Source organism: Anabrus simplex, chromosome 10, assembly GCF_040414725.1.
Source record: "Anabrus simplex isolate iqAnaSimp1 chromosome 10, ASM4041472v1, whole genome shotgun sequence".
NCBI lineage: Eukaryota > Metazoa > Arthropoda > Insecta > Orthoptera > Tettigoniidae > Anabrus > Anabrus simplex.
In genome coordinates, this window is record NC_090274.1 from 127,840,838 (window position 1) to 127,868,555 (window position 27,718).

Consider the following 27,718-nt stretch of genomic DNA (forward strand, 5'->3'; position numbering starts at 1 on the left):
CGAGTTGCTCCAAGATAATTTTTGAATAAATATTACTTACATGCTGGTGGTTTTATATCCAAATTAGTGCAATCCTTTATCACAACTTACACCAGACACATGTTTTCAGAGGTAACCTGCCTGCCTTGGCATGCAGGCTCACAGTCAACACTCACATAGTAGAAATAAAAGAATCACCAAAATACAAAGTTACTATCACTAGTGGAACATAACAAGACAGAAAACGTATTCAGGCCATTGCCTATTCTATCTCCCGTCTAACCGGGAGTATCTAACTCCATTTCGCCAGTCTTCAAAGTCTTTTAAGGAACAAGGCTAATGGCGTCCAACTCACTGCTCGGTCAGAACAAGACTTCTTGCTCGCTAGTTGACGAGACAGCAAAACAACTGCAGAGCGCTCCCTTCAAGAGAGACACTACGCATGCTCAAGTCAAGGATTAGCTTTTGGGCCAATAAGGAAAATCAAAATTATTGACGTAATAATGGATTTTAAATGCATTTTAAATACCCACAGTACCGGCACATAATTTAACGGCAGTTCAACAATGGCCGATAATTGCAGATAAAGGTCCCCACACACAAATATACATGTCCAACAAATGAGGGTATCGTAAATTATTGTCTCAATTATTATTATTATTATTATTTTACAGGTAGAACATCGCAACATAATTGTAATGTCTTCCTACTTTCCCCGCACTGCTTACAGCAATGTTGTATTTTTCTTTTCCAGTGCTGTAGAAGATGGGACCTACTCCGCTACTGTCCACTGGAGCGAGGACTTGGGTTTCCGCATTTCCTTCTGGGGACAAGGGAACACCTTGGAGGAGGTCCCTGAGGGCATCGCCAGGGCCTACTACAAGCCTGAACTGGATGACAACGGGTGAGCCGGTCTTTCACTGGGCGTAGCGATCTTACCAATGTTTAATGTGTTTTGAAAATAAGAATTAAAATATGAGGTACAAGTACTTTATTTCTGTTTTCATCTGGATACAGAAACAGAACATTTACTGAAGGAGTTCTGCTCTGCCAAGAGAACACAGAACAAAATATTCACCTTGTTCTGCCACTCATTCATGAACAGGACTTAAGTAATTCTGGATTTTCTTTCTTTCTATTATTGCAATTTTGCATCAGTACACACTTTTGTTTTAGCTTCACCTGGTATGGTTTTAGAATAAATGTTCATTTTGATTATATTTTATGGATTTTCATGTCACTATCAGCTTAATCTAAATGCTGTTTATAATTTACATTAATATTATGAAGAGAGAGTTAACTCAAATTGTGTCTTTCTTAAAAATGCCATAAAAGATTAAATTACAATTGTACACATGCAGTTATTTCAAATGCTACAAGAAACAGGAGTCAAATACACTGGCGGAAAAAATGTTCAAACACCATGAAATCAGGAATTTGGATTACAGAAATTTGGACAATATATTTGTCGAGGCAACATATTTAATCGATTAAAGGTACAAGACTGCATGTTAATATTTGAGCGAGAAAAGCCATCGCAAATGTGCAATGTTGGTCCATTAATAACCGGTGTAATCGCCTGACTGTTGAATGCATGCATTCTGTCGTACAGGTGCCGGATGTCAGGTTCCATTCCTGTTGCACTTGGTCGGTCAATACAGGGACAGTTAATGCCGGTTGTGGATGACGCTGGAGTTGTCGTCCAATGGTCTCCCATGCGTGTTCGATTGCGGACATATCGGGGGATCGAGCAGGGCAAGGCAACATGTCGACACTCTATAGAGCACGTTGGGTTACAGCAGCGGAATGGCGGCGTGCACTATCCTGTTGGAATACACCCCCGGGAATGGTGTTCATGAATGGCAGCACATCAGGTTGAATCACAAGACAGACATACACATCTGTCATAGGAAATTCTTCCCCAGACAAGAACTCTCAGCGTAGGTCCAGTGTGTCGACGCCGCAGACAGGTGGAATGCAGGTCTCACCTAGCCTCTTTCTAACCAACACACGCCCAACACTGGCACCAAGGCAGAATCGGCTTTCATCGGAAAACACAATGGACCTCCACTCCATCTTCCAATGACCTCTCGCTTGACGCCACTGAAGTAGCAGACAGCGGTGGTTTGGGCTAAGCGGAATGCACGCCGCAGGGCGTCTGGCTCGGAGTTGTCCTTCAGGTAACGGTTTTCGAACAGTTCGTTGCGTCACTGTGGTGCCGACAGCCGCTCGAATCGCTGCTGCAGACGCAGTCTGCTGCGCCACAGCCATGCGCCGAATGCAGTCGTCTTCGTCTGGGAGATAGTAGGTTTGAATCCCACTATCGGCAGCCCTGAATATGGTTTTCCGTGGTTTCCCATTTTCCCACCAGGAAAATGCTGGGCCTGTACCTTAATTAAGGCCACGTCCGCTTCCTTCCAACTCCTAGGCCTTTCCTATCCCATTGTCGCCATAAGACCTATCTGTGTCGGTGCGACGTAAAAGCACTAGCAAAAAAATACCGGGCACGTCTGTAGTGCGGCCTTCTTGCAAACGTACCTTCTCGTACCACTGCTGCCAGCATGCATGCACAGTGGAGACATTCCTGTCGCCCTATTATACGGCCTGGTTCAACGGCAGTGAACTGTTCATACTGGCCTCTTCGTCGTCGTAAAGGCATTCTTGAACCACTCACAGTCCAATCTCACAGATAACTAACGCTCTCGCTCAGTACAGCAAACCTGATGTGCAGGTCATGGGGCCTCTACTGGTGCCACGCTAATGCGATTTGCAGGAAATTTGAATCTATGTCATCTTTCAGATGTATAAACACGGCTACCAACGTTCGTTAATCTGATATGACCCTCTTCCTGGTGTTTGTTATTTTTTTCCGCCAGTGTATGAAGACAGGCGAGTTATCTGGAGTCTCTAAAAAGAAGTGTCTTTGGGAAACAGAAAGGAACAAACATAAGACGAGGATGCGCGCTCTCACCGGTAATACTCAACGGATATATCCAGAAAGCTGTAGATGAAACAAGCGAGAAGCTACGACAAAGAGGTGGTGTTGAGATACAAGGAGATAGAATAGATGCAATTCGTTTTGCTGACGACGTAGCAATAATAGCGGATAGTGAAGGACAATTAACGACAGTGCTGGAAGTAATGGACAGTACTTTTACATATGAATATAACTGAAAATAAATTCAGACAAAACAGTAATAATAAGTAAGCAAGAAAGGAACCAACTCTGTAACGCTGAAGAGTTTTCTTACTTAGGAAGCAAAATAACAGGTGATAAACTAAGTAAGAGAGATCTGGTCAGCAGACTTAAGCAGACAAAAATAGCCTACAGTCTACAAATATCAGTTTAAAACTGAGGAAACAATTAGTTACGACATATGTATGGAGCGTACTTCTGTACGGTGAGATCTGGACACCGAGGGTGGCAGAGCCATAGACGAATACTGAAAATTCCTGGGAGAGAAAGTTATTAATGGGGAAGTAATGGAAAGAGTGGAGAAACCCCGAGCTTGTCAATGAATATGAAGAAAAATAGAAATACATGGAGTGAGATGTGAGAATTTACTAGCAGGGCTCTGTGGATGGAAGAATTGTAGGAGAAGGTCTAGACTGGAATGTCTTGGTCAACAGAGCTGCTGCCAGCCAAAGCAGCGAAGTGCTAAACACTGGAAACGACGATCCTCAGGAGACTTCCCTGCTACAACGAGCACTCGAACTGTGAAACAAGTGCGGAAAGAGCCTCTCTTCAAGGTGCCTGCTGGTTCTGTTTGTTAAGGTGTCAACACCCTGGTGGTGGTGCGTGCCAGAAGCCACAGTGAGTGTGGAGCATAGAGGACACATCCGACACAAAGGAGCACTAATGAACTCCTTCACGTACTTGTATCCAACTGCCTTGACTGTCGCTCTGTTCCTGAGTTTTTCATACACATCACATATTATAGCAGAAGATATCCCCCCACGTCTTGAAGAGCACCAACTGTGTACGTGCCACACACAAATTTGCTATCCACAATCCTCTGTCACTTTTGACCCTCTTATCAGCTTATAGAAACTTCACTTTGCTTGTCAGCTGAATTGTATCAGCACATGTATTTTACTGGACTTACGGCCTTGACTTCTGACTTCTCGTGCACAAATCTACTAGCAGAATAAAAAATAACTGAGAATAAAAAGACAGTACGACAGCTTCCTATTCCTGTTAGTAAACACCCTGTTACTGATCGGAGATCAGGAAAGGAGGTGCAAAGACGTGGACCGATCAAAACCTCACGAAGACGCCGAAACATCAAATTTTCTGCCACATATATTCAACAAGTGCATTTTATTTAATTGGAATAACTAGTGTCATTGTGTTATTATCAGTAGTATTCTTAGTTTAGTTTTGTGTTGATACTCGAGTGTAAATATAAACGTAACTTGGTTACTGACAGGGGAGTAATGTGGGGAATATTGCCTTCGCAGAACAATCTCTTTGTTTTACTAACAGAATATATTATATAGTTTTCCCTAGAGATGAGAGAAGAGTTGTTGAATCTTGATTGAAGTGAAGACCTTTCCCTTATGTAAATAGTAGTGGAAAGTGAGTCATCCTGACATCAAACACATCAACTTACAAAGTTAAGAAAATCAACAACATGGAACATACCTTGGTTCGAATGCAGCAGATACAAAATCTGTTTATGAACCAACCATTTTGCTAATGGCAAGTTGATCTGCTGATAAAGTGGACGAACTTAACATGTGATATTCAATCTCATGATCCATGCAGTCAGTCTTTTCATTGAAATCGTAGAGCTGCTAGCTCGGAGACAGGGAAGACTACCGATGGAACACTTCAGACTAGACTTGCCTTGTACCTTGTTTCGGGTGTTAAGCAGAACAGTTTTTGCTAGGGGCTTTACGTCGCACCGACAGAGATAGGTCTTATGGCGACGATGGGATAGGAAAGGCCTAGGAGTTGGAAGGAAGCAGCCCTGGCCTTAGTCAAGGTACAGCCCCAGCATTTGCTTGGTGTGAAAATGGGAAACCACGGAAAACCATCTTCAGGACTGCCGATAGTGGGATTCGAACCCACTATCTCCCGGATGCAAGCAGAACATTTATGAAGCCCGGTTGAGGCCTGCTTTGTGGGATATGAATACTAAAGAGCCGAATACAATTTTCTGTGGATGATGGAAGAAGTCTTGTAAAAGCGGATTGGACTTAATTGCTTAAAACTTAACGTGTATTTCAGAAAGCCACTAGTTCTCCGGACATTACTGATTTATTGATAATACTTAAATAAATACATATACTGATTACATTTCCTTGCATTAGAATATTAAGGGAATGAATAGTCAATAATAACAGCTGAAGACGTGATGAGGGCCTCTCGGAGTGCATTGCACGGCGTAAGGTGCAAAAGGGGACTTTGCTAGCCTGACCAGAGTGCAGACCCTCACTCCTGTCGCTCTGCAGCGCCCGAACAGAGTTGAGCCGAGTCGAATCAGGCCGATGCACAATGCACAGAACCTTTGCACCTCTGTTTGCACGCATGAGATTTGGGGCGTTTGAGAGGCCCTGGTCTTCGTTGTTTGCATATACTACCAACCTAACATAGCAAAATACTTAAAATAACCGAACTATCAACAAAACTTCCCAATTATTGTCCAGGATGACCCCACAATCTTCTGTTTCTCTGTTTTCCGTGAATTTTTCTATTTCCATTTTGAAAATGAAATGGCATATGATTTTTAATGCCGGGAGTGTCCGAGGACATGTTTGGCTCGCCAGGTGCAGGTCTTTTGATTTGACTCCCGTAGGTGACCTGCGCGTCGTGATGAGGATGAAATGATGATGAAGACAACACATACACGCAGCCCCTATGCGAGAGGAATTAACCAGTGATGGTTAAAATTCCCGACCCTGCCGGGAATCGAACCCGGGACCTTTGTGGTCAAAGGCCAGGACGCTAACCATTTAGCTATGGAGGCCGACACTTCCATTTTGAGACTTGATAGGATAGAGACGGTGGCGCTACCAAGACAATCGCTGGCCATGGGGGCTTCGTGTGAAGGAGCTCGTAGCCTTCCCAAGTCACTCAAAATATTGTTTATTGCACTTGTCTTGAATGTTGAGGATATCTTGTGATGCTTCTTTCAGTGTTCATTAATGAAATGTTATTTTTTCTTTTGTGCTGTGTCAAGCGGTGGAAATTTATCTGGTGAGTACTGTAATGTGATCTAGTTTCAGTTCTTAAACTTTAATAGTGTTAAAACAACGTTAAAATTTCTCCCCCTCCAATCTACGCTTTAGATATTTTCTAGTCGTTGTATGATAATTTTAATCGCTTCCGTGTCACAAATTCTGGGTTTTAATTAATGTACACATTGTAAATCTATGTAAATATCACCTAAGCACAACTTTTTGTAAAAAAAAAATTAAGCATAAGACCATTGTATTTCGTTTTAAGTTCTAATGTTTAATTGGTGTAAAGACTTGACCTTAAGATTATTATTAGGCTGAAGATGCCCAAAACTAGGGTGAAACATGTTCCTAATTATTATATGTAATTCATGTACGATTTAATCACTACAGAATATAATTGTATTGAATAGGTGGACACAGTAAATTTTATTCTTGACAGAATTTTACTTACATCTATCAAACTAAAAAACAAATTTCGAACATCACTTCCGCCCTAAATCGCTTGTTTCTTCAGTCGTTTTCTTTTTATTCAGATCCTAGCCAAATTAAGTTATTTGCATAATTCTTTCTGTAATATGTCCCTTGGTTCAATACACTCAGGCGTTTTTGATGTTTGAATAATGTCTACACCGAATTAGTGCTCTTGGTGGTGCTTAAATAAAACAATACATCCACTCACATTAACGCTCGGGGTGTTAGAAGAAGACAAACTGTTAATGTAATCGACGAGATAACGATGACTCTCTCTGGCAATCGCCTTTTCTTCCTCGAGGTCAGTTAACGTTGTTATGCGAAGGCTGATTGTCTAATATGGTAGAATAAGTATCAGCTGACAAATTGTCCTAGAAATACAAATTGGTTCACTATTCTCAATGGGGAAAATATATGCGGAAAATGAACTTAAGGGTCAAATGCTTCAGGCACACGACAGCAAAAATTCTTGCGATGAATGCAAGGAATGTTACCCTTCAGTTAGGGCAGAAATACTCCGAAGAAACTGAGAGGTACAAAACCTTTTAAAATGACACCTGTTGTTCGGGCTTGGCGCACACAGTGTTTGTTGTCATGACGACTGTGCACTCTTGGGCTACGTGATGAATCTCAGGCCCCTTCATTTACTACTGTCGAGGCACGAACAATAATAATGTTCATGTGTCCTGAACCATGCTAATATAGCATGTTCATTGAGATGTTGTTTCCCGTATTATAAAGAACTTGTATCGGCCTCGCCTCAATTCACTTAAGTGTTTCCATGCTTCTATCAGAGAGGGCAGCTCCCTCGGTCGTGAACACGGGAGATCATTCTTTCGGCGAGAGAGTAGTTTTATCTCTTTGCAGCTCTTCCTTGCATTGTTATGTGTGTGAAATGTACACTGACTGACAGAGCAAATGCAACACCAAGAAGGAGTGGTTCGAAAGGGATGAAAGTTGGGGAAAAAAACAGAGACGGCACGGACGAATAATTGATGTTTATTTCAAACCGATATGCAGGTTACACAATGCGCACGGCATCGACTCAGTAGGATGTAGGACCACCGCGAGCGGCGATGCACGCAGAAACACGTCGAGGTACAGAGTCAATAAGAGTGCGGATGGTGTCCTGAGGGATGGTTCTCCATTCTCTGTCAACCATTTGCCACAGTTGATCGTCCGTACGAGGCTGGGGCAGAGTTTGCAAACGGCGTCCAATGAGATCCCACACGTGTTCGATTGGTGAGAGATCCGGAGAGTACGCTGGCCACGGAAGCATCTGTACACCTCGTAGAGACTGTTGGGAGATGCAAGCAGTGTGTGGGCGGGCATTATCCTGCTGAAACAGAGCATTGGGCAGCCCCTGAACGTATGGGAGTGCCACCGGCCGCAGCACATGCTGCACGTAGCGGTGGGCATTTAACGTGCCTTGAATACGCACTAGAGGTGACGTGGAATCATACGCAATAGCGCCCCAAACCATGATGCCGCGTTGTCTAGCGGTAGGGCGCTCCACAGTTACTGCCGGATTTGACCTTTCTCCACGCCGACGCCACACTCGTCTGCGGTGACTATCACTGACAGAACAGAAGCGTGACTCATCGGAGAACACGACGTTCCGCCATTCCCTCATCCAAGTCGCTCTAGCCCGGCACCATGCCAGGCGTGCACGTCTATGCTGTGGAGTCAATGGTAGTCTTCTGAGCGGACGCCGGGAGTGTAGGCCTCCTTCAACCAATCGACGGGAAATTGTTCTGGTCGATATTGGAACAGCCAGGGTGTCTTGCACATGCTGAAGAATGGCGGTTGACGTGGCTTGCGGGGCTGCCACCGCTTGGCGGCGGATGCGCCGATCCTCGCGTGCTGACGTTACTCGGGCTGCGCCTGGACCCCTCGCACGTGCCACATGTCCCTGCGCCAACCATCTTCGCCACAGGCGCTGCACCGTGGACACATCCCTATGGGTATCGGCTGCGATTTGACGAAGCGACCAACCTGCCCTTCTTAGCCCGATCACCATACCCCTCGTAAAGTCGTCTGTCTGCTGGAAATGCCTCCGTTGACGGCGGCCTGGCATTCTTAGCTATACACGTGTCCTGTGGCACACGACAACACGTTCTACAATGACTGTCGGCTGAGAAATCACGGTACGAAGTGGGCCATTCGCCAACGCCGTGCCCCATTTATCGTTCGCTACGTGCGCAGCACAGCGGCGCATTTCACATCATGAGCATACCTCAGTGACGTCATTCTACCCTGCAATTGGCATAAAGTTCTGACCACTCCTTCTTGGTGTTGCATTTGCTCTGTCAGTCAGTGTATATTGGAGTGGCGTTTTTGTGCCACAAATAGATCTTTAACAGATTTAAACTTGATCCGTACTACCTTTCTTCTTGATGTCTTGAGTATTGATATGGCAGGCACGGTAAATCTTGTATGTATATTATTACTATGCATAAATTGTGCCCTTCACCTTTTAGTAATGATGGCCGCTTGATATGCATCCTTGTCCTCTACTGCATGAATGGGCCGTGTGTCTGTGGTTGATGTGATTGCGATGTATTAATAACTGGGTCTCTGATTATTTTCGTGCACTTCATGGTATTGTGTCTAGCCGTCAATGAATGCACACCCTGCATGTTGACGCGAGATCCATTCGTGTTGTACGCAGCGCGTGAGATGATGGTTTAATGTGTGACTACTGAGTCCATATTATTCTGCTGGTAATTGTGCGCGCCATTGGCGCTGCTCTGTCATACACGAGACCCTGGTTTGTGACCGTGTGAGTCATACTACTAGTGATTGAGTTCTACTTATTTATGAGAGCTAATGCTCAGATTTTTTGCTGTCCCGGCGATGTCTGAATGTTTGGGAGTGTGCTTGTGAGTGAATAGGGAGAAGGGATGACATATCGATCTGCTTATTTTATATTTTAACTTCGTTTCTGTGCCTCATGTTCGTTTCCGGCACGATAATATTTGTTTGGCCTTGGTTTTTATCGCGGCCGTTGTTTGCCTAAGAGGCCGCCATTTTCTTTTCTTATTCAGGCCATGTGCATGCCTGTGATGCTCCTGTAGTTTAAACCTTACTTCCGTGGTCCAGAGATGTTTGTTTATTGTTATGTCGCGATTTCTCGCATTTTTTTTCTGTATTTTGGCCCTCCATGCTGCGTGGAAGCTTTGATCTGTGTTGTAATTGTTGTGGATGTGGAAGTTAAATCGACGGGTTCATAATGCATTTTATCAGTCTCGCGGAAAGAATCGCCGAAATAAGCCGTATGTATTGTATTTGCGTTACCAGATTATGCTATGAGATTGAGAATAAAACGGCGAGCCCGTGTTATGAATAATTTGAGGTTGGTATTTGATAAGTTTGTGTTCACGCATTAGCGTCATGACTTCAATTGGATGGGCTGTGTACATGTACGTATCATTTATTTATTTTATTTAATTGCTGGCTTCATTTCTTGTTTCCACTTGATTTTATTATTATAATAAACCCTCATTTAAATTTTCATGGCATTTTATTGCTAGTAGCTTTGTGTTTTTCCTGTTATGATTTTGATATGAGCACCGTTTCCAGTTCAGGGCTGTATTTGGCCTCTCCTAGTCGAGGTCCACGCCTCAAATCCCCGACATGTGCGTTTTATGCGTAGGTGTGTTGTCGGTAAGGGTGGGGGTGTGGCTCAGTCCCCAGCAGGTTTCTCGACACCTGCTCGTCAATTTCGAACTTGCTACACATTCTCGTGTGACGGGGCACAGGTACGAGAGATGTACCCTCTATCAAAATATATGTTCTGCCTACTTAGCTTATGAAGTGTCAGACTGGTGTGAAGAAAGACAAACTTTTCCCTTTGCTAATGATCGTGAATATCTCTTTCAATAAACGAAACTCATATACGAAGGATGTATTTGCATCATTTTTCAGACAAAGGTTCTTTTGGGTCACGTCGCGTCATGACCCTGCCAACCCCGTCGGAAAATTCGAGTTCACAGTTGAGGCTGCCAAACATATAAAGGGAATTAGGAAATCGAGCTTGATTTAAACTACTGTAAGATAAGTTTCAAAGGCATCACAGTTTGTATTAGGTACATTTTATTGGTATTTCTCTATTTATGCCAAATGCAGTATTAATACAATGTTAATCAAAGGGAAAATAACAATAAAGTAATGAAGTTCGTTACCACATGAGCTATAAGAGGTTGCTGTCGTACGAGCTCATCTGGGTCAGCGGGATAAGATTCTGCCGGCAGCTTGCACAAGATCTGCTCCATTGAGAGCAGACCAAGCTCAAATCCTCGTGGTTTGCTCGTGAGGCACATCATTTTTATTAATATTCGTTAAGTAACTATAACAATGAACAGTGTCCTCATGTTCACATCTACACATGTTTCGATCCTAATTGTATCATCTTCAGTAGATTGCTAAAATTGACGCTACATAAAACATTTAAACTGAAGTAAGAATTATGTCATGTTCTTATTAAGAAAAACTGTATGCTCTTATTAAGTCGTCAGTGTGCACTTATCCACTTGTCGTGATGTTATCAGCTGAAAGTCTGCTAAGAGAAAATGTTTTTAACTACAGTATGTGACGTCAATTTTAGCAATCTACTGAAGATGATCCAGTTAGGATCGAAACATGTGTAGATGTGATGAACGTGAAATTTAAGTATTTAAAATTCACATGGATCATAAGCTATTGAATAAGGAGGACAATAAATATTAGTTCCGCTGTCAATACGGAAACATGATACTTTTAGTACACTCACGTTCATATTGAAACACTAGAGATAGGAAGTTCATATTCACAGGACATGTGCATTACTATGTTCCGAAGAAATTATTAGCATTTGAACCATGTCGGTCCTCAGGTTCAACGTCCACATTGAAATCTTGGCGCACCACCACCGACTGGTAAAATGTGCCTGCAGCTCTCGTTGTCGTTATAAACAGAAGGTAATGGCTCAGTGCGACTTGAGCAGACGTGTGTGAGAACCGTATCGTCAAATGAGTGAGTTTAAAAAACGGCGCATTATTGGCATGAGAGAATGTGATGCATCCATCCGGGGCACTGCTGCTCGTGTGGGATGAAGTGTGTCGGCAGTAGAACGGGTGTGTACAGAATGGTTCTTAGAAGGCCGTAGTACACGACGAGATGGGTCTGGTCGCACCCCCCGAGAAGATTGACAGATCTGTGTCCTCCTCGGCTCTGGCGCAGAATGGAACAGCGTAACACATCAGGAGTGACAGTATGTCGCCGTTTATTACCGATGCGTTGTTCACTTCTCCGCCTACATGTGCTAATGGAATGATGTCACTGGGGACAGGAATGGCACAGATAGTGTTTTCGAACGAATCCAGGTCCTCTTTGTTTGAAAATGATGGCCGCATTTTGGTTCGCCGCAGACAGGGGGAGAAGCATCGCATTGACTGCATTCGCACAAGACATACAGCGCCAACTCAAGGCGTTATGGTGTGGGGTGCTATTGGGTACAGCCACAAATCACAGTTTGTGCGTGTCCAGGGCACTGTGACCAGTTTGACCTACGTGAATAACATCCTGCGACCCGTAGCCATACACTTTCTGCATGTCACTCCAGACGCCATATTTCAGCAGGACAATGCACGACCACATGTGCACGAACACGTGCCTTCTTCTTGTCACAGGAAGTCAGACTGTTGCCCTGGCCTGCCCGATCACCGGACTTGTCGCCAATCGAAAATGTATGGGATATGGTGAAATGATGGGTGCGGCGCTGTGGCCCAATGCCAACCACCAAAGATGAACTGTGGAACCAGGTGAATGCAGCATGGATGTCTATACCCCATGACGCCATTCGCGCCTTTACGTGTCGATGCCATCATGCGTGGAACAAGTTAACAGTGCCCATGGAGGAGCCAGTGTCTACTGGGCAACAGGACACGTGCCGAACCTAGGTGACTGAAATGCTAATCGTTTCTGCAGAACATACTAATGAACTTGTACTGTAAAAATGAACTTCCTATCTCTAGTCTTTCAAGGTATTCTGTTTTTTATGAACATGAGTGTATTTAATAGCGGTGTGATCACCGTCTTTAATCACTCAAAGTTAAATAATAATAGCAGTGCGTTTATCGTGTTAAACTACGCGAGAAAATGATGTTATTGTGTTTACGTCGCACTACTTTTGTTGCTTTTCGGAGATGCCGAGGTGTTGGAATTTAGTTCCACGGCAGTTCTTTTACGTGCCAGTAAATCTACCGGAACGAGACACGGACTGAGCCAGGATCGAACCTGCCAATTTCTGTCTGAGCCACTCACCAGGACGTCACAAAAAGCTGGGATATGTGTTACGTATTCAGCTCGTTATGGACCGTGTGTATCTGTTGCACCATCCCCTGCGACTGAACGTGGTACCAAACTTGGAGGCGTCGATTGGCGACCACGGGGCCCATAGCTGAGTCCTAGCATTGCTTCCACTTTCTTGGCTGCACACTTTCATCTATCGTACTTGACCTCCCTTGGTCAACTCCTGTTCTTTTCTCACACTGATGGTATTTGACCATTTCAAGGCTTAGGGAGTCCATTTCACGTCCTTTGTGGCCCTTGTCTTTCTTTTCTCATACCTTCATTTTTACAAATGCCGGATCTCTTCCATCTTTTTCTCTCTGTTTAGTGTTAATAGAGGATGGTTGCCCAGTTGTAGTTCCTCTTAAAACAATAACCACCACCATCTGAAAAAATGAGATGTGAATCAAAGAACATGTGGCTTGTCTTAGGTTTTGACCGAGTGTTATGTACGAAAATATATTTTACAACGTAGGTTAATAAACTCAAGTTACAGGCTATAGAAAGTTGTTTTATGTTATTTTTGTCACTAAACAGCAACAGTTTTGAATGCTCTTTCTGTAATTACCTGTTATGAATGGACCATTTCATTTAAGGCTGACCCTACTGAGATTTATGGCCAAAAGGATCAAAATTTTATTTTAGTGCTAGTAGACCTTCCAAACTCAGCAACACACTTTTGTTTTCATGCAACAGAATTTTTAAAGTTTTCGTTGAGACATTCTAATGACTTCTGCACTTTCTCTCAACAACCCCAGTTTGTTTTTTCTGGAATTCAAAATCCATTTTTAATCTGATTACGCAGAGAGATAGCGTGTTACTATTTATAACTTTAACTCACAATCCGCTGCACACCGGCACGTTCAACTCCTGGCCTCCAACAGGATTTCTCACAGAGCAGTGTCACTCCGGAACAGGCCACGTGCTGTCTCGCTGTTTATATAAACCTGTCCACTTGGGTCGAGCTCACCGGCACTCCACTCACTCTGTCACCTCTTCAAACTTGACTTTCATTTTCACAGTAATATGCAGTATCCATCTTTGAAACGGCTGTTAACTTTCAGCTAATCCTTGAGGTGTAGCACCACAAAAAGAAGCTCAACGAGCTATATCGCAAAATATTGGAATAAGTCAACTTGTTGTGTCTCATAATAAACACTTTAATACTACAAATTATTCCTTTGATCTTAACAACCAAGTTTCAGACGAGAAAACTAAAAACTTGGTGTGCCCAGAACATTTTGAAATAATGTTTATATAGAAAAAAGGTGTAATTTCTAAGCTAATTGCTCCAGTTAAACCAAATCTTTCTTAATTTACCTTCTGTTAACTGTTTCAGCAAATTAGGTATAAATGAGGCTAAAATTAATTAAGGTAGATAATTCAGTAGTGTCCCCAACAAATCTATAACAGCAGCATCCCTTCAGTTTGCACTGTTTGTGCAGGTGGGCCGTCTTGGAGATCGAGTCGCAGGCGGACAGTCCCGACTGGCGGCAGGCCTACGCTGCGGGGTTCCTGGAGGGGAGCCTGTGCTGGCAGATGATCTACTGGCACTGGACGAACATGGTGCGGGACACTTGCGAGGGCCGGGAGAACTTCTGTGAGCAGACGCGCCACTTCCTGGAGGAGAACACCGAGTGGGTCAAGAAAACAGCAGAACAACTTCAACAGAGCGATCCTTTTTGGCACCAGGTACAGGGCACTCTCGGAGGGAAATAATTCTAGAAAACCGATTGATTTACTGAGCATCTGTCTTGCCAACATCAGATAACAAAAGTATCCTACCAACTGTTCACAATTATGGGTATCCAGATGATGATGAAGATACAGCCAGTATTTGCAAGCATTGCAGACTTCTGCTGAGAGAGAGTCCTCTATAGATAGCTGCTCTTATACAAGGAAACCACAAAGTTTCTAAAAACAAATAGAAATTAAAACGTATTTAATAAATTGTCAATGGAATTTATTGTTCGTTGTGACACTTTTTTCTTTTCTTTTATGCCAATTTTATTAAGGTCCAATTCTGTGAGAACATTTTTTAGTTTACTGTCATACCTGACCTTTATACTCAGTGTTTTACCCCAACTGGTGGCATGATCATTAAAGTGTGAAGTCTTCTCACTTCTTGCTTAGCCATGGAAAAATGTTCACCATCTAAATGTCGGGGTAGGTGCAGTACTACCATCCTGGGAGACAAACATCTGAAATACTTGAAGAGGTCAGAACGAGTGTGGTTTGTGATTCCAGGTCTCTCTCTTCTACATGCAGCTGGAAGGTCTGGAAAATGGGTGGAGACTGGGAGTAGAGAGGAGTCTCCAAGAACTCGACATCCCTTCAATAGATTTCCTGTAAGTTTCAAGTTAATTTAGAATAACAGATGTAGGGTTTTTTTCAGCTCGTTCCGCAGCACCACTTGGAGCACGGTACGGCTGGCGGTAGCTGGTATAATGTGCGCTTTTCCTCCCCCCTACTCAGCAATTCACATTTATAGAAATCTATTTCTAGTGAAACTATTAATCTAAAACCTACCTGGCATTACATTTGATGTTCACAATGTTGTCCCTCAGCTGTCAAACACGCCTGACACCTCGTATAAATAAGTTTGAAGACACTCGACGAATGTTCCAAATAACTTGTGTAATGTTCTCTTGTAGTTCTTCTCTTGTGTGAGGGTTGTTCACATACACTTTTCCCTTCAGCATCCCCCAAAGGTAAAATCAGGAGATCTAGGGGGATAATTAACTACACGATCTTCGAAAACTTTCCGTATTACCTCCATAGACCGATTAGCAGTGTGTGCCATTGCATAATCTTGCATGATGTAACCATTACTCCTTTATTCCTCCATCAGCTCTTGAAAGAATTGTCTGAGAATGAAGTCTATATATCGATAAGCATTTATTGTTTCACGGGAAAATATAGGCCGTATAATTCTGCGAGCACTTACTGTGCACCAAACTCCTATCATTACATCATGAAGTGGACGGACATGCAGCTGATGGGGAATTTCTGCACACCAGTCGCGGCAGTTTTGACTATTTACATAGCCACTTAAGTGTAGCCATCCTTCATCACTACAAAATAAAAGTTCTCAGTCAACATACCCATCGTGAACTGACTAAAGCAACCACTTACAATACCAAACTCTAGCGAAACTGTCAGGTCCTCTTAAATATTGGGCAGGTGTGGGTTATTACGGTTTTGCTTTTAACAGTTTTTTTGCTTTGTGGGCAGAATATAATGACACATAAGCTTGTACGGCGAGATGCGACAGGGATTTTGTTATAGTTCTTTCCAACAGAGCTCCTATTTCGTCAAGCTTTTCCTCTGTTAAAATGGTTAGTCTCCTGCATGATTTCTTGTTAAGAATGGACCCGATGGTGCAGAACTTCTTTACTAATTTATGTACCGTAGGGAGAGAAGATGCCAGGAAATTTGCGAATTAATCGAAAGCAGCATTCTGTATAAGAAGAATGCTTCTCATAGCACAACACACGCTGTTCCACTGTATACATCACTCATTAAAGACAGTTATTATTCCTACAGAAACGACACTATTTTAAAGTGAACACATTGAATGCGCTACCAACTAAAGTATTGCTGTGAAGCAATAGTCATCACTACTGTACTGCATTAGATCATCTTAGCCGGTCAAGAAGCAATCTATCCCTCGTCAAATGAGTCACCCGGCCTCGCTATCGCCTTCTGTGCATGTTCCCCTGACACATGGAACAAGCTTAAAAAAAAAAAAATCCCTGTACATAAGTCAGGCAAGCAGGAGCAAATCCCCGAACTGTAGGTTGGAGCAATACCTGGAGATTTCTGTAACAGGGTGTGACCTCCATAACTCTGTTAACACATTGCTGACTGGATGTTTGAGCTTGTCACATACCCTCTGGACCAGACATCTTTCTACTAAGCATACTAGGGTGCACTTGATTATAAAAATGTACATAAATATTAAACCAGTCAAAGTTCGTATGAGTACTCAACCAATGCCCCTAGTAGTACTTCAACATATCTAAGTTAAGCAAGTAAATGCGTGTTAATTCAACAACACATCACTAATGTTTACATCATTGTCGTCGTCAGTCACTTGAATAAATAAGCACACTAGGTAAATTACGGCGTGTAGAGGTTTGAATATCACTTCCACTATCACTCTCACATTCAGTTTCCATTTATTCATTATCCTATATCCATTTGAACGATTATCGGCATATATTTCTTATCGTCGTCAGCTAACACTGTATTCCGCAGGCGTTCCATCTTGTCATTGACTGAAGCGGCAGAAAGAAAGTCGACGTTTCAAAACTAAATCAAAGAATAAAAGAGGCCATGAATAAAAGAAAAGTGGCAGATATACATCTACGATTTATTCTATTCAATGTGCAAGTTCGAAATAGTTCAATATATGGTCAAGAGATGTCACAGGAAGACCGAAAACAATGTCGTGAATAAAACCGAGATTTCTCGGGACCCGTCACCTACCGCTGGCGAGCGTACTACGAGATTTCTCGGGGCCCGTCGCCCATGTGTTAATAGTTAACAGTTCTTGGATGGTTCTACTATATCTGCATCGGTCATTTATGAAAGGGCATTTGTCACTTTGGGCCAGAAATGAGTTTATGGGTGTAGATGCATCTTTAGTCATGAAAGTCTGACCCTTGGAAGTGTATGAAAATATCCTGTCTTTTTTGCCGATTATTTATGGAGAGCGTAAGTAACCAGACTCACATTACTGTAGTAATTGTCGTGAACATTAGATCTGCGTTCTCCTGTTAATTTTTCGGTTTTGCAGCTAGAGATACTGCTAAATCTGTTGTATTGAGGAGGGAAACATTAGTAAGTAAACTGACTCTGTAACTTTTTGGATTCTAATGATGTTTAACTTATGGAGAGGCATACATCAGCTATTCTTCAAAAATGTATTCATATATCTGTTATTAAACTATGCTGTTGAGGTAGAGACTTTCATTGTTAAAATTTGTCCAATATGTGGTAGAAATAAAATCATAGTTTTAAAGTTTTCATAAGTGATGCTTGGTTTTATTTCCTACGGTTGACGTGTCCTTTCAAAAATAACTGATTCATAAAACCTTCAGAAATGACTGTGTCTAGAAGGAGATGTCTCCTTGCAATGGCAGACAGAAGGCCAGATCTGGACCCTGCTGCCTTTCTTCCTGGACCTCCAGGTAAACAACGTCAAGCCTACATAAAAAAGAAAGGGTAATATTATGGTTAAAAACAGTAAAATTACTGTATCTTGGGTAGTAGTGTATGACTTACATATTCCCTGGTCTCCACAGATAGCAGTGAGTGTTTAGTCTGTGGCTTCTTCCCTGCCTCAGTTAGTAGTTATCTGCTGCTTGCTCTGCACAAGAATTTAAAAATAAGCTTCATTAGAGGTTGGTCAAGAATGCATGAGATGAATAGAAGTATCTTTGATTTTCTTAGGGGAAAAATTCATTTGTGATCTCTACAACTGTAAAAGCGTGTCCTTTTGAAACATTCCACACATCATTGCCAAGTGATGTGAAAGTGTTTCAAGACATCAAAATTATACCACTGCCAGCTGCTACAAATATTCGCAGGGTAGAATTGTTATCAGTGGATGTTCGTACTAAACTGAAGCAGGAAATGTGTAATCCCTCTGTAGCTCTGTAGACTGCGCTCAACTGTTTCCTTAATGGTGTTTGATTTGAGGAAGAACTGCTTGGCTTGAAGCACATCGAACGCAGTCATGCGGAAGACATATATCGGACGCTCTGCGTCATTATGTCCGAGAATGATATGAAAAGCAAAAGTCTGTTATCGGTGGTAGCAAATGATGCCTGTAGCATATAGCGGCATCATAACAGTAATGTTGTGTTTTGCCACTGCATAGCTCATGTTATGAGTGCAGCCACGTTACAGATGAACATTTCACACCTAGCTTGAAGAAGTTGGTGCTTCTTTTGCTTCACAATAATGTTCACTGGCTTAGCAAAGGAAACTCTTTCCATATTCTTTGAACTGAACACTGAAGTTTTCCCAGTAACCAGACACTTCAATTCATCAACTCCATCAATGAGGAGAAAACAATCCAGCTTTCTTGAGTGACATATTTTACCACTTAAACATTCTTTACAGGGACCAGGAAAATTTGTAACCTGTAAGACTCTTTCAGAGTAACTTATATCTCTTTATTCAAGGCTTGTAGGAGGAAAGAATTTGTTTTCCCACACTTTGTTTGGTATCTTGAAATGAACATTTGTGATATTTGTGGTGGAATTTAATGTTACTCTGAGAATTCTTAAGTTTGTGCAACATGTGTGTGCTTTGAATGCTTAGTTTGTTTGCAACACGACCCCGAATATAGGAGCGTTGCCCCACGTTCTTACTACCTTGGGAGCATCACCTTATAACCTGGAGTACACCAGGATGAAACTGGGAATTTCCGGTTCTAACACGGTGATATAAGAAGACAGTTTACATTTCTACGCTCCATGTCATGCGAACACAAAAAGAACAAATTATAACATGTTTTTAGAAATGTTTATTAGCCATAAGTTTTAACCTCTTCCACCTCCACCTACCCCTCTCCCTCTCATCCTCGCCCACGTTTTCAAAGGTTAAGCCTCTAATTTTTTATTATGTTAGAGATTGTTTTAAGATTCACATAGAATAATATGTCTCCGTACTTTTATAAATTTCTACCTAAACCAAGAAAGTGTAGTTGATGTTTAGTCAATCTGAATGAAACACGTACTGCTCACAAATCAAATTTGCCAAAGGCAAAATAAAAAGTATCAATTAGGTGGAACAATTTCTCTGCTTGATTTATTCATTAATTTATCAATAATTAAGAACAAATATTTGGTTTAATGATCCACCTAATCAACACACTTCACTTAAAACTTTACAACTGAAAATAAATTTAATCTTAAAATTGCGTATAATCTGCCTAAATTAAATGGATTTTCAGTTGTAAAGTGAAGTGTATGGATTAGGTGGATCATCAAACCAGATATTTGTTCTTAATTGAGCTATATCAATACGGACAAATATAATTAAATTTGTAAATTGCAATATATATTAAACCGTCGTAGGAAAGTTATTCAGTATCTACGACCAAACAAAATATTACTTCTCCGATTCCATTTCATTACCTGGCATGACGCAGACATTGTGACGATCAACATCGCTCATCAGTAGTGCCACTGACGTTCCATGTGCATCATGGCTCCCTTACACAGAAATAAAATCTGTTAAGCAAGAAAAAGTAGTACAGTACCACGGTAACGATTGCCCGTATCTGAGTGGGCGCAAATGTGTTAAGTATTTAGGATGCATGGATGATAAGTGAGATTGAACCAAGGTGCAATGAGTTTGCAGTCTTCTGTAAGAAGGAAGTCAGCGTATGGACGAAACTATCCTTCTCTTTTTCAATTTGTTTTACGTTGCACCAACACAGATAAGTCTTATGGCGATGACAGTAGAGGAAAGGGCTAGGATTGGGAAGTAAGCGGCCATGGCATTAATTAAGGTACAGCCCCAGGATTTGCATAGTATGAAAATGGGGAAACCACAGAAAACCTTCTTGAGGGCTGGCAACAGTGGGGTACAAACCTACTATCTCTGGAAATCAAGCTCACAGCGGAGCTGCCCTAACTGCATGGCCACTTGTTCAGTGAAACAAGGGTCTGTTTACTGTATGGGAGTGAAAGCCAGGTGGACATGGAGGTAGAAACTAGCAGGAAGAAGGGTTCTGAGTGGTGGGGAACTTAATGAAGCTGTGGAGGGTGTCATTGGGAAAATTGTGGGATAAGAAAAAAGTGTTTCTTTTCCATTAGGTATTTAAACACAGTAGTTAAGACAGAAGCATTTTATACATCTGAAACAGATCTGGAATAAAGATCATCAAACAAGGAAGGAAAGTCCTCAGGAAAATCTTACTGCCAAAATGTGAAAACGGAATTTGGATGGGGAAAAAATCACATGATATCTATCAAGTTACAGAGAGAATCACAAATACAATCAGGGAACGGTGATTACAATATTATGGTTACTTATATAAAATGGATAATAAGAGGCTCACAGAGAAAGGTTTAAACTTAGCCTTGCCAATAAACAATCACAATAATTGGCTAAAAGGAATCACAGAAGACCAAAATGAAATTGGCATTAATGAAAAAACCATTCGAGATAGAATATCAGAACCTTAATTCACAAACACAAATTTTCTGTAAACCCCCCCCCCCCCCAACTAAATACAGGATGGAGTGAACAACACAGTGACAGGAATGGAAATAACGTGCTCCTTAGTTGGGCGTAAGCATGACAAGGCCCTGCTGTCAGCTCACTTTCATCCTTAGAACTTCTCTTCCTTAGTGCACAGGTTGTCCTTGTGCATTAACTTTGAACAAAGTGTGAGGGAACATCCGCCTCGCTAGCTACAGCATTACAGGGCCGTTTAGAGTTTGCCGAGTGAGGCCACTCTACCATCTTGTGCATGATCCTTGTTTGATCCATTCCGTCACCTCTGTCATTCGTGTTCGGCCTCGGTAACAGAAATGCTGATATTCTTTATTTGTTGCAGTTGGCTGAATGTTATGAGCGACTTAGTTGATCTGGAACAAAAGTTTGGTAGCTCCTCCGAAAGACCGAACCACGTTTTGGAACTGTCATCGGCAAGAGGACTCTCTTCTGCTTTCATCAAGCTGCTGCCTGAGGCCAGACAAATGTTTGTAGCACACAACACGGGAGGACTGTGAGTACTTCCTCAAAATAATAATAATAATCATAATAATAATAATAATAATAATAATAATAATAATAATAATAATAATAATAATAATAATAATTTAACTATTTGTTTGTTTGTTTGTTTGTTTGTTTGTTTGTTTGTTTGTTTGTGTATTTGTTTATTTATTTATTTATTTATTTATTTATTTATTTATTTATTTATTTATTTATTTATTTAAAATCCATTTGCAAATATGCAGTAGGATAGTATGCATTATCTTTGCAATTATTTACACCTGCAAAGCACGTGATGTGCTTATCTGCCGGTGTAGTTGTTTCACACTTGTATACAATGTTGCAATCCTTACTGTTTACAACATTAATAAGGTTTGTATATTTACATTAGCATTGTAATTTTGTCCTGTGGTGTGAGTTTTTCTTAATTCCTGAAAGTATCATTCAAAATAGATGAGTCTTTGGTGCATTTTTCATTGATGAACAAATATTTAAACTGTAATTTTATTCTCTATGATCCATAGTTTCACATGTTTTATTACTTGATATTTGGTTTTCAAGTGTGTCAATTCTGAGGGCAACTTGTTCAAAAAAAAAAAATTAATTTCTTAGGAATGAGTTTACCGGGTGAGTTGGCCGTGCGCGTAGAGGCGCGCGGCTGTGAGCTTGCATCTGGGAGATAGTAGCTTCGAATCCCACTATCGGCAGCCCTGAAGATGATTTTCCGTGGTTTCCCATTTTCACACCAGGCAAATGCTGGGGCTGTACCTTAATTAAGGCCACGGCCGCTTCCTTCCAACTCCTAGGCCTTTCCTATCCCATCGTCGCCATAAGACCTATCTGTGTCGGTGCGACGTAAAGTCCCTAGCAAAAAAAAAAAGATGAGTTTTGTGCCCATTCTTTTGCTATGACAGTCCTACCTCTCCTTGTTCCAATGTTTTTCTTTGGGTTGTCCTCTTGCTCTTGTAATTTGTCAATATTTGATCTTGACACCTTGTGCGATTGCAGTAGTCAGGATCACAACACCCCCATGGACACTTTACAAAATGAAAATATATGGGAACTGGCAATAAACAATCAGAGACAGGAGCAAGAGATCTGTTGGATTGTTTTCTGAGAAACCTCCAAAGTCAGATGTTAGACCTACCATTCGCCGGTTGACTTTGATCATATTGTTCTTGTTCTGTACTGCAGTCTCAATATCAACATAATCCACTTGTATGAGCACGCACCTTCATTCTATTCTGTCATAATTTGTAACTATATCCACCATCGGCTGCTCGCCAGGATCGACCGATAGTTGTTTGAGTCATCATTCCATAGACTGTTTGATGCAGCTCTCCATGCCACCCTATCCTGTGCTAACCTTTTAATTTCTACGTAACTGCTGCATCCTACATCTGCCCTAATCTGCTTGTCGTATTCATACCTTGCTCTACCCCTACAGTTCTTGCCACCTACACTTTCCTCAAAAGTCAACTGTAGAAATCCTGGGTATCTTAAGATGTGTTCTATCAGGTATGTGTATTTCATGTGAGAAATAGGGAAGAAAGAAGGAAAATAGGGACAACAACTGTCTCACTGTGAAGAGATGGAGTTGAAAGTATCTGCTAGAAATAACATAATTCGTAAACTAACTGGCACCACCACGGGTGCAGAGCCGAATGAACTTCCAACATCTGCCCTTCGTATTCCGGAGGAGGAGGAGGAGGAGGAGGAGGAGGAGGAGGAGGAGGAGGAGGAGGAGGAGGAGGAGGAGGAGGAGGAGGAGGAGGAGGAGGAGGAGGACCTGTACAGACACAACAGCTTCCAATGCTGAGATCAAGAAAGAGCTTCTTGCAGTCAACAGTGCCAATTACATCATCGCCTAGTAAACGTCGACTGCAAATGTGGTGAGATTCGTTACCTGAAGAGCATTGGGTAAATTTTAAGGAGATAACTGCGGTGAGCTGCATGCTACAAGGAAGACGGAAGAACTGCAGTGACCCAATGCAAGGTGAAACTTCAGACATGGGGATACATCACTGAAGACGAGCGTTGTGAGTGTGGCGATTTACAGGACCCACAACACCTGTTGATCTGCAGAAACCTGCCTGAAAATTGTAGCATGAATGGTATAAGTTCTGCTAGTGAGAAGGCCATCAAGACTGCTGAATTTTGGTCCAACACATTCCATCTAATAATGCAGATTGTGTACTTACAGATTTCTCTATTTAACTATGTAAAATTGATATCCTGGACATGTTAAAAAAAAATCTCTCCTTCTGGTCAAATTTAGCTAAGTTGATCTCTGACCAATCTGATTCGGTATCTCTTCATTCGTGATTCAATCTATCCATTTCACCTTCAGCATTCTTCTGTAACACCACATTTAAAAAGTTTCTATGCTCTTTCTTTCTGAGCTATTTATGATCGATGTTTTTCTTCCATGCAATGCCACACTCCAGACGAAAGTCTTCAAAAATGTCTTTCCAATTCCGATATCAGTGTTTGAAGTGAGCAGATTTATTTTCCTAAGAAAGGCCTTCCTTGCTTGTGCTAGTCCTTACTTCTACCATCGTTAGTTATTTGACTACTCAAGTAACAACATTCATGTACTTTCTGTAAGACCTCATTTCCTAATCTAATATTTCCTGCAGCACCTGACTTTGTTCGACTCGACTCCATTACTTTTGTTTTGGACTTACTTATTTTCATATCATACTCTGTCCATACCATTCAGCAATTTCTCCAGATCTTCTGCAGTCTCAGATAAAATAACAGTATCATGAGCAAATCTGAGTTTTGATTTCCTCTCCTTGGATTTCGATTCCCTTCCCAAATTCCTCTTTGATTTCCTTTACTGCCTGTTCTATGTAAACATTGAAAAAAAGGAGTGGGGACAAACTGCAGCCTTGCCACACTCCTTTCTGGATTGCTGGTTCTTGTCAAAGCCCTCGATTCTTATCACTGCATACTGATTCTTATACAGATTGAAGATAATTCTTCGTTCTCGGTATCTGAACCCCAAATAGCTTGGTCCAATCAACAGTACCAAATTCTTTTTCAAGATCTACAAACGCCATGTACGTGGTCTTGTCCTTTTTAATTGGATGCTCTAGGATCAGACGTAAAGTCAGGATTGTTTCAGGTGTTCCTACATTTCTTCCGAAGCCAAATTGGGGGTTATGATAGAACGTAACGAGGGTGTACAATATGGTATGTTCAGTTTACAACCTAAAATCAAACATTTCTTAGAAAATAGATTGAAGATTATGTCCCTATGAATGTTGAAAAGAGCCGACACAGTGAATTGACTGTCACTTTTTGTTGTGAGTTTCTGTTTTATTTTATTTTGTACAAATTCCATGTGGGGGGGGGGAGTCCTAACCTCCCAGTAACAGCCCCTTGGCTATGCCCCTGTTGCATTGCTGCCAGTTTAAGATCGTTCTTGATTTCACTGATCCATATCATGCTCATTGGTTTCATAGAATTCCGGTATTTGTTTCGTTAGTCTATCAGGGTTGAGTCGCAGGTGGCAGATTCCCTATCGGTTCTCTACTTAGTGTTTTCTTAAATCATTTCAAAGAACCTGGAAATTTATTGAACACCTCCCTTGGTTAATTATTCCAGTCACTAATTCTTCTTGCTACAGACAAATTTTTTTCGCAATTTGTCCTCTAGAATTCAAATTGAATCAGTCGTTTAAGAAAGGGCACATGTGCAGAAATGTAACTTTTGAGGAGGAACAAAAAACTGATTTAAAATCCAGTCTTCTAGGTGTTAGTGTTGGTGTTTGTGGCTAGGTTACCTACTTGATAAAATATCGAGTAAAGAAATTGGCAGATAAAGAAAGTGTATGTGTGTAATGTTGGTTGAATGAAAATCGGTATTGCAGCAAAAACACACTGTTTACTCAGATAAGTTGGACACACTGTGTCATTGTTCTAAAATAATAATGATCTGAAGGATGACAGTCAATCAGAATCATCGTCAGTCACACGAACAGTTGGCCGCGCAAGTATTTCTTTGAAGAAGTATTTGTACTCCACCCCAATGTCACTTGTAGACACGTTATGTCATTCATCTTGTTCCCATCAATTCGAAGGCTAGTTTGTTAAGGCGTTGCTGCCTACATTCAAACAGAAGTTGTGTTCAGTAAGGCTGTTGAACTGTTTAGTCCGTATAGTTCCTGGATCTTTGGCAGAGTAAAGAAAGTGCACTCCCCTTCGTCGAGATTGGCCACCTTGCACTAAAGTTCAGAATGATAGTGAACTTGTCATGACAAGTGCCCGTATGATGATTTGACAAGATTGCTTTATGTCATAAATTAAATCCATTTATTTTACAGGTCTTTTAATGATAGCCAAATCTGTCACAGACATTGAACGACTGCACTTGCGTACGGAAGTGACGTGCCCTTTCTTAAACGACTGTTTCCACTCAAGCTCATTCCAGGCCGTCTCTCCGCTGTCAGCTCGGAACATTCTGCTTGTTTTACATGTGCGGGAACTTGAAATATTTGTCCTACATGAGTAAATTTGTAATTCCAATATAATTGCTGCATTACTCGACATTATACATTTTCGACCTTGGTTGCCAGTGTTTTGTTCCAGTGTGCCAATTTGAGCTCATCAGTTGGTAACTAGCACAGCTACCACAACTTGTCGCAGGCGTGAGTCTCTCATAGAGCATTGGCACTGCCTTTTACTCCAAGTAGCCTACTCCCTGGCCTCCACAGTATGCACCACGCATGCGTCTTGATAGGTGGGCTAGTTACCAGAGTCTTCTTCTTCTTCTTCTTCTTCTTCTTCTTCTTCTTCTTCTTCTTCTTCTTCTTCTTCTTCTTCTTCTTCTTGATACGTTTCTGCTTATGCAGGTTGTTCAGAGACCCCCTTCCAATCTTCTCCCTTTCCCAAAGTCTATCATTCATCACTGTCTCCCACTGTAGCCCTCTCTGATTTACATCATCCTCCACCTGATCCCTCCATCTTGTTCGTGGTCTTCCAATTGGTCTGCTTACAGAGCTCTTCTTGGTAATCTTTCTTGTCCCATTGTTTTGACGTGGCCGAACCATTTCAGCCTATTTCTCTCCATGGTTTCTGTTGATCTGTGGCGTGTTTCGTATTATTGCATTTCTTATCTTTTACTCACATCCCTCACATCTCTGTCATTTGTGATCTACTGAGATCTTTTCTTGTCTAAGTCCAACATTCTGATCTATAGGTCAATAATGGCAAATAATATGATTTATATATCATGATTTTTGCTTTGGCAGGTCATTTCCAATTTATAATTATGTCTGATACACAGTACAAAATTTTTAGCAATTTTCTATCCCCTCTGAAATTTCTTCCTTGATGTTTCCTTTCCCAGTTAGCTTACTTCCTGGTTTTTTTTTTTTTCGCTATTGGCTTTATGTTGCACCGACACAGATATGTCTTATGGTGTCGATGGGACAGGAAAGGGCTAGGACTGGGAAGGAAGCAGCTGTGGCCTTAAGATACAGCCTGGTGAAAATGGGAAACCACGGAAAACCATCTTCAGGGTTGCCGACAGTGGGTTTCGAACCTACTATCTCGTGAATAGTGGATACTGGCCGCACTTAAGCGACTGCAGCTGTCGAGCTCGGTCCCGGGGTATTTAAAAGCATCTACTTCTTTAAGAATTTTCCCATTACACCTGATTTTCATTACCTTACTTTTTGTTAAACTGTTGAGGCCAAATTGGCACAATGGGGCAAGAAGCACGTCACCAAGAATGAGTCGGCTGGAAAATGTATAATGTGCAATGATAGACCAATTGTATTGGAATTATGTATTGCACATGGTCGAGCATCTCATCTCCCTTGTCGCAACTCTTTCCAGCTCTTTCTTTGTCGAAATCACTCGGAACAAGGGGGGCTGCTTTCATTTGGATATTCTTCAGTTAATGAATGCTTCATTTTCTGGAAGACTTCTTGCCAGTTTAAAGTCGTTTCCATTTCACAGTGTATATTTTGACTTTGCTCCTGCTTTCATAGAATTTGAGT

At 41.6% G+C, this 27,718-nt stretch overlaps 1 protein-coding gene across 1 annotated transcript in view; it reads left to right on the forward strand.

Annotated features, from left to right (window-relative positions):
- LOC136882136 (putative phospholipase B-like lamina ancestor) overlaps window positions 1-27,718 on the forward strand; it is a 150,639-nt gene that overhangs the window by 96,476 nt on the left and 26,445 nt on the right. The window contains exons 4-7 of the mRNA XM_067154679.2: window positions 734-883; window positions 14,412-14,658; window positions 15,214-15,314; window positions 21,548-21,718. Of these exons, the coding sequence (XP_067010780.2) occupies window positions 734-883; window positions 14,412-14,658; window positions 15,214-15,314; window positions 21,548-21,718 (669 nt within the window). The remainder of the gene's footprint in view (window positions 1-733; window positions 884-14,411; window positions 14,659-15,213; window positions 15,315-21,547; window positions 21,719-27,718) is intronic.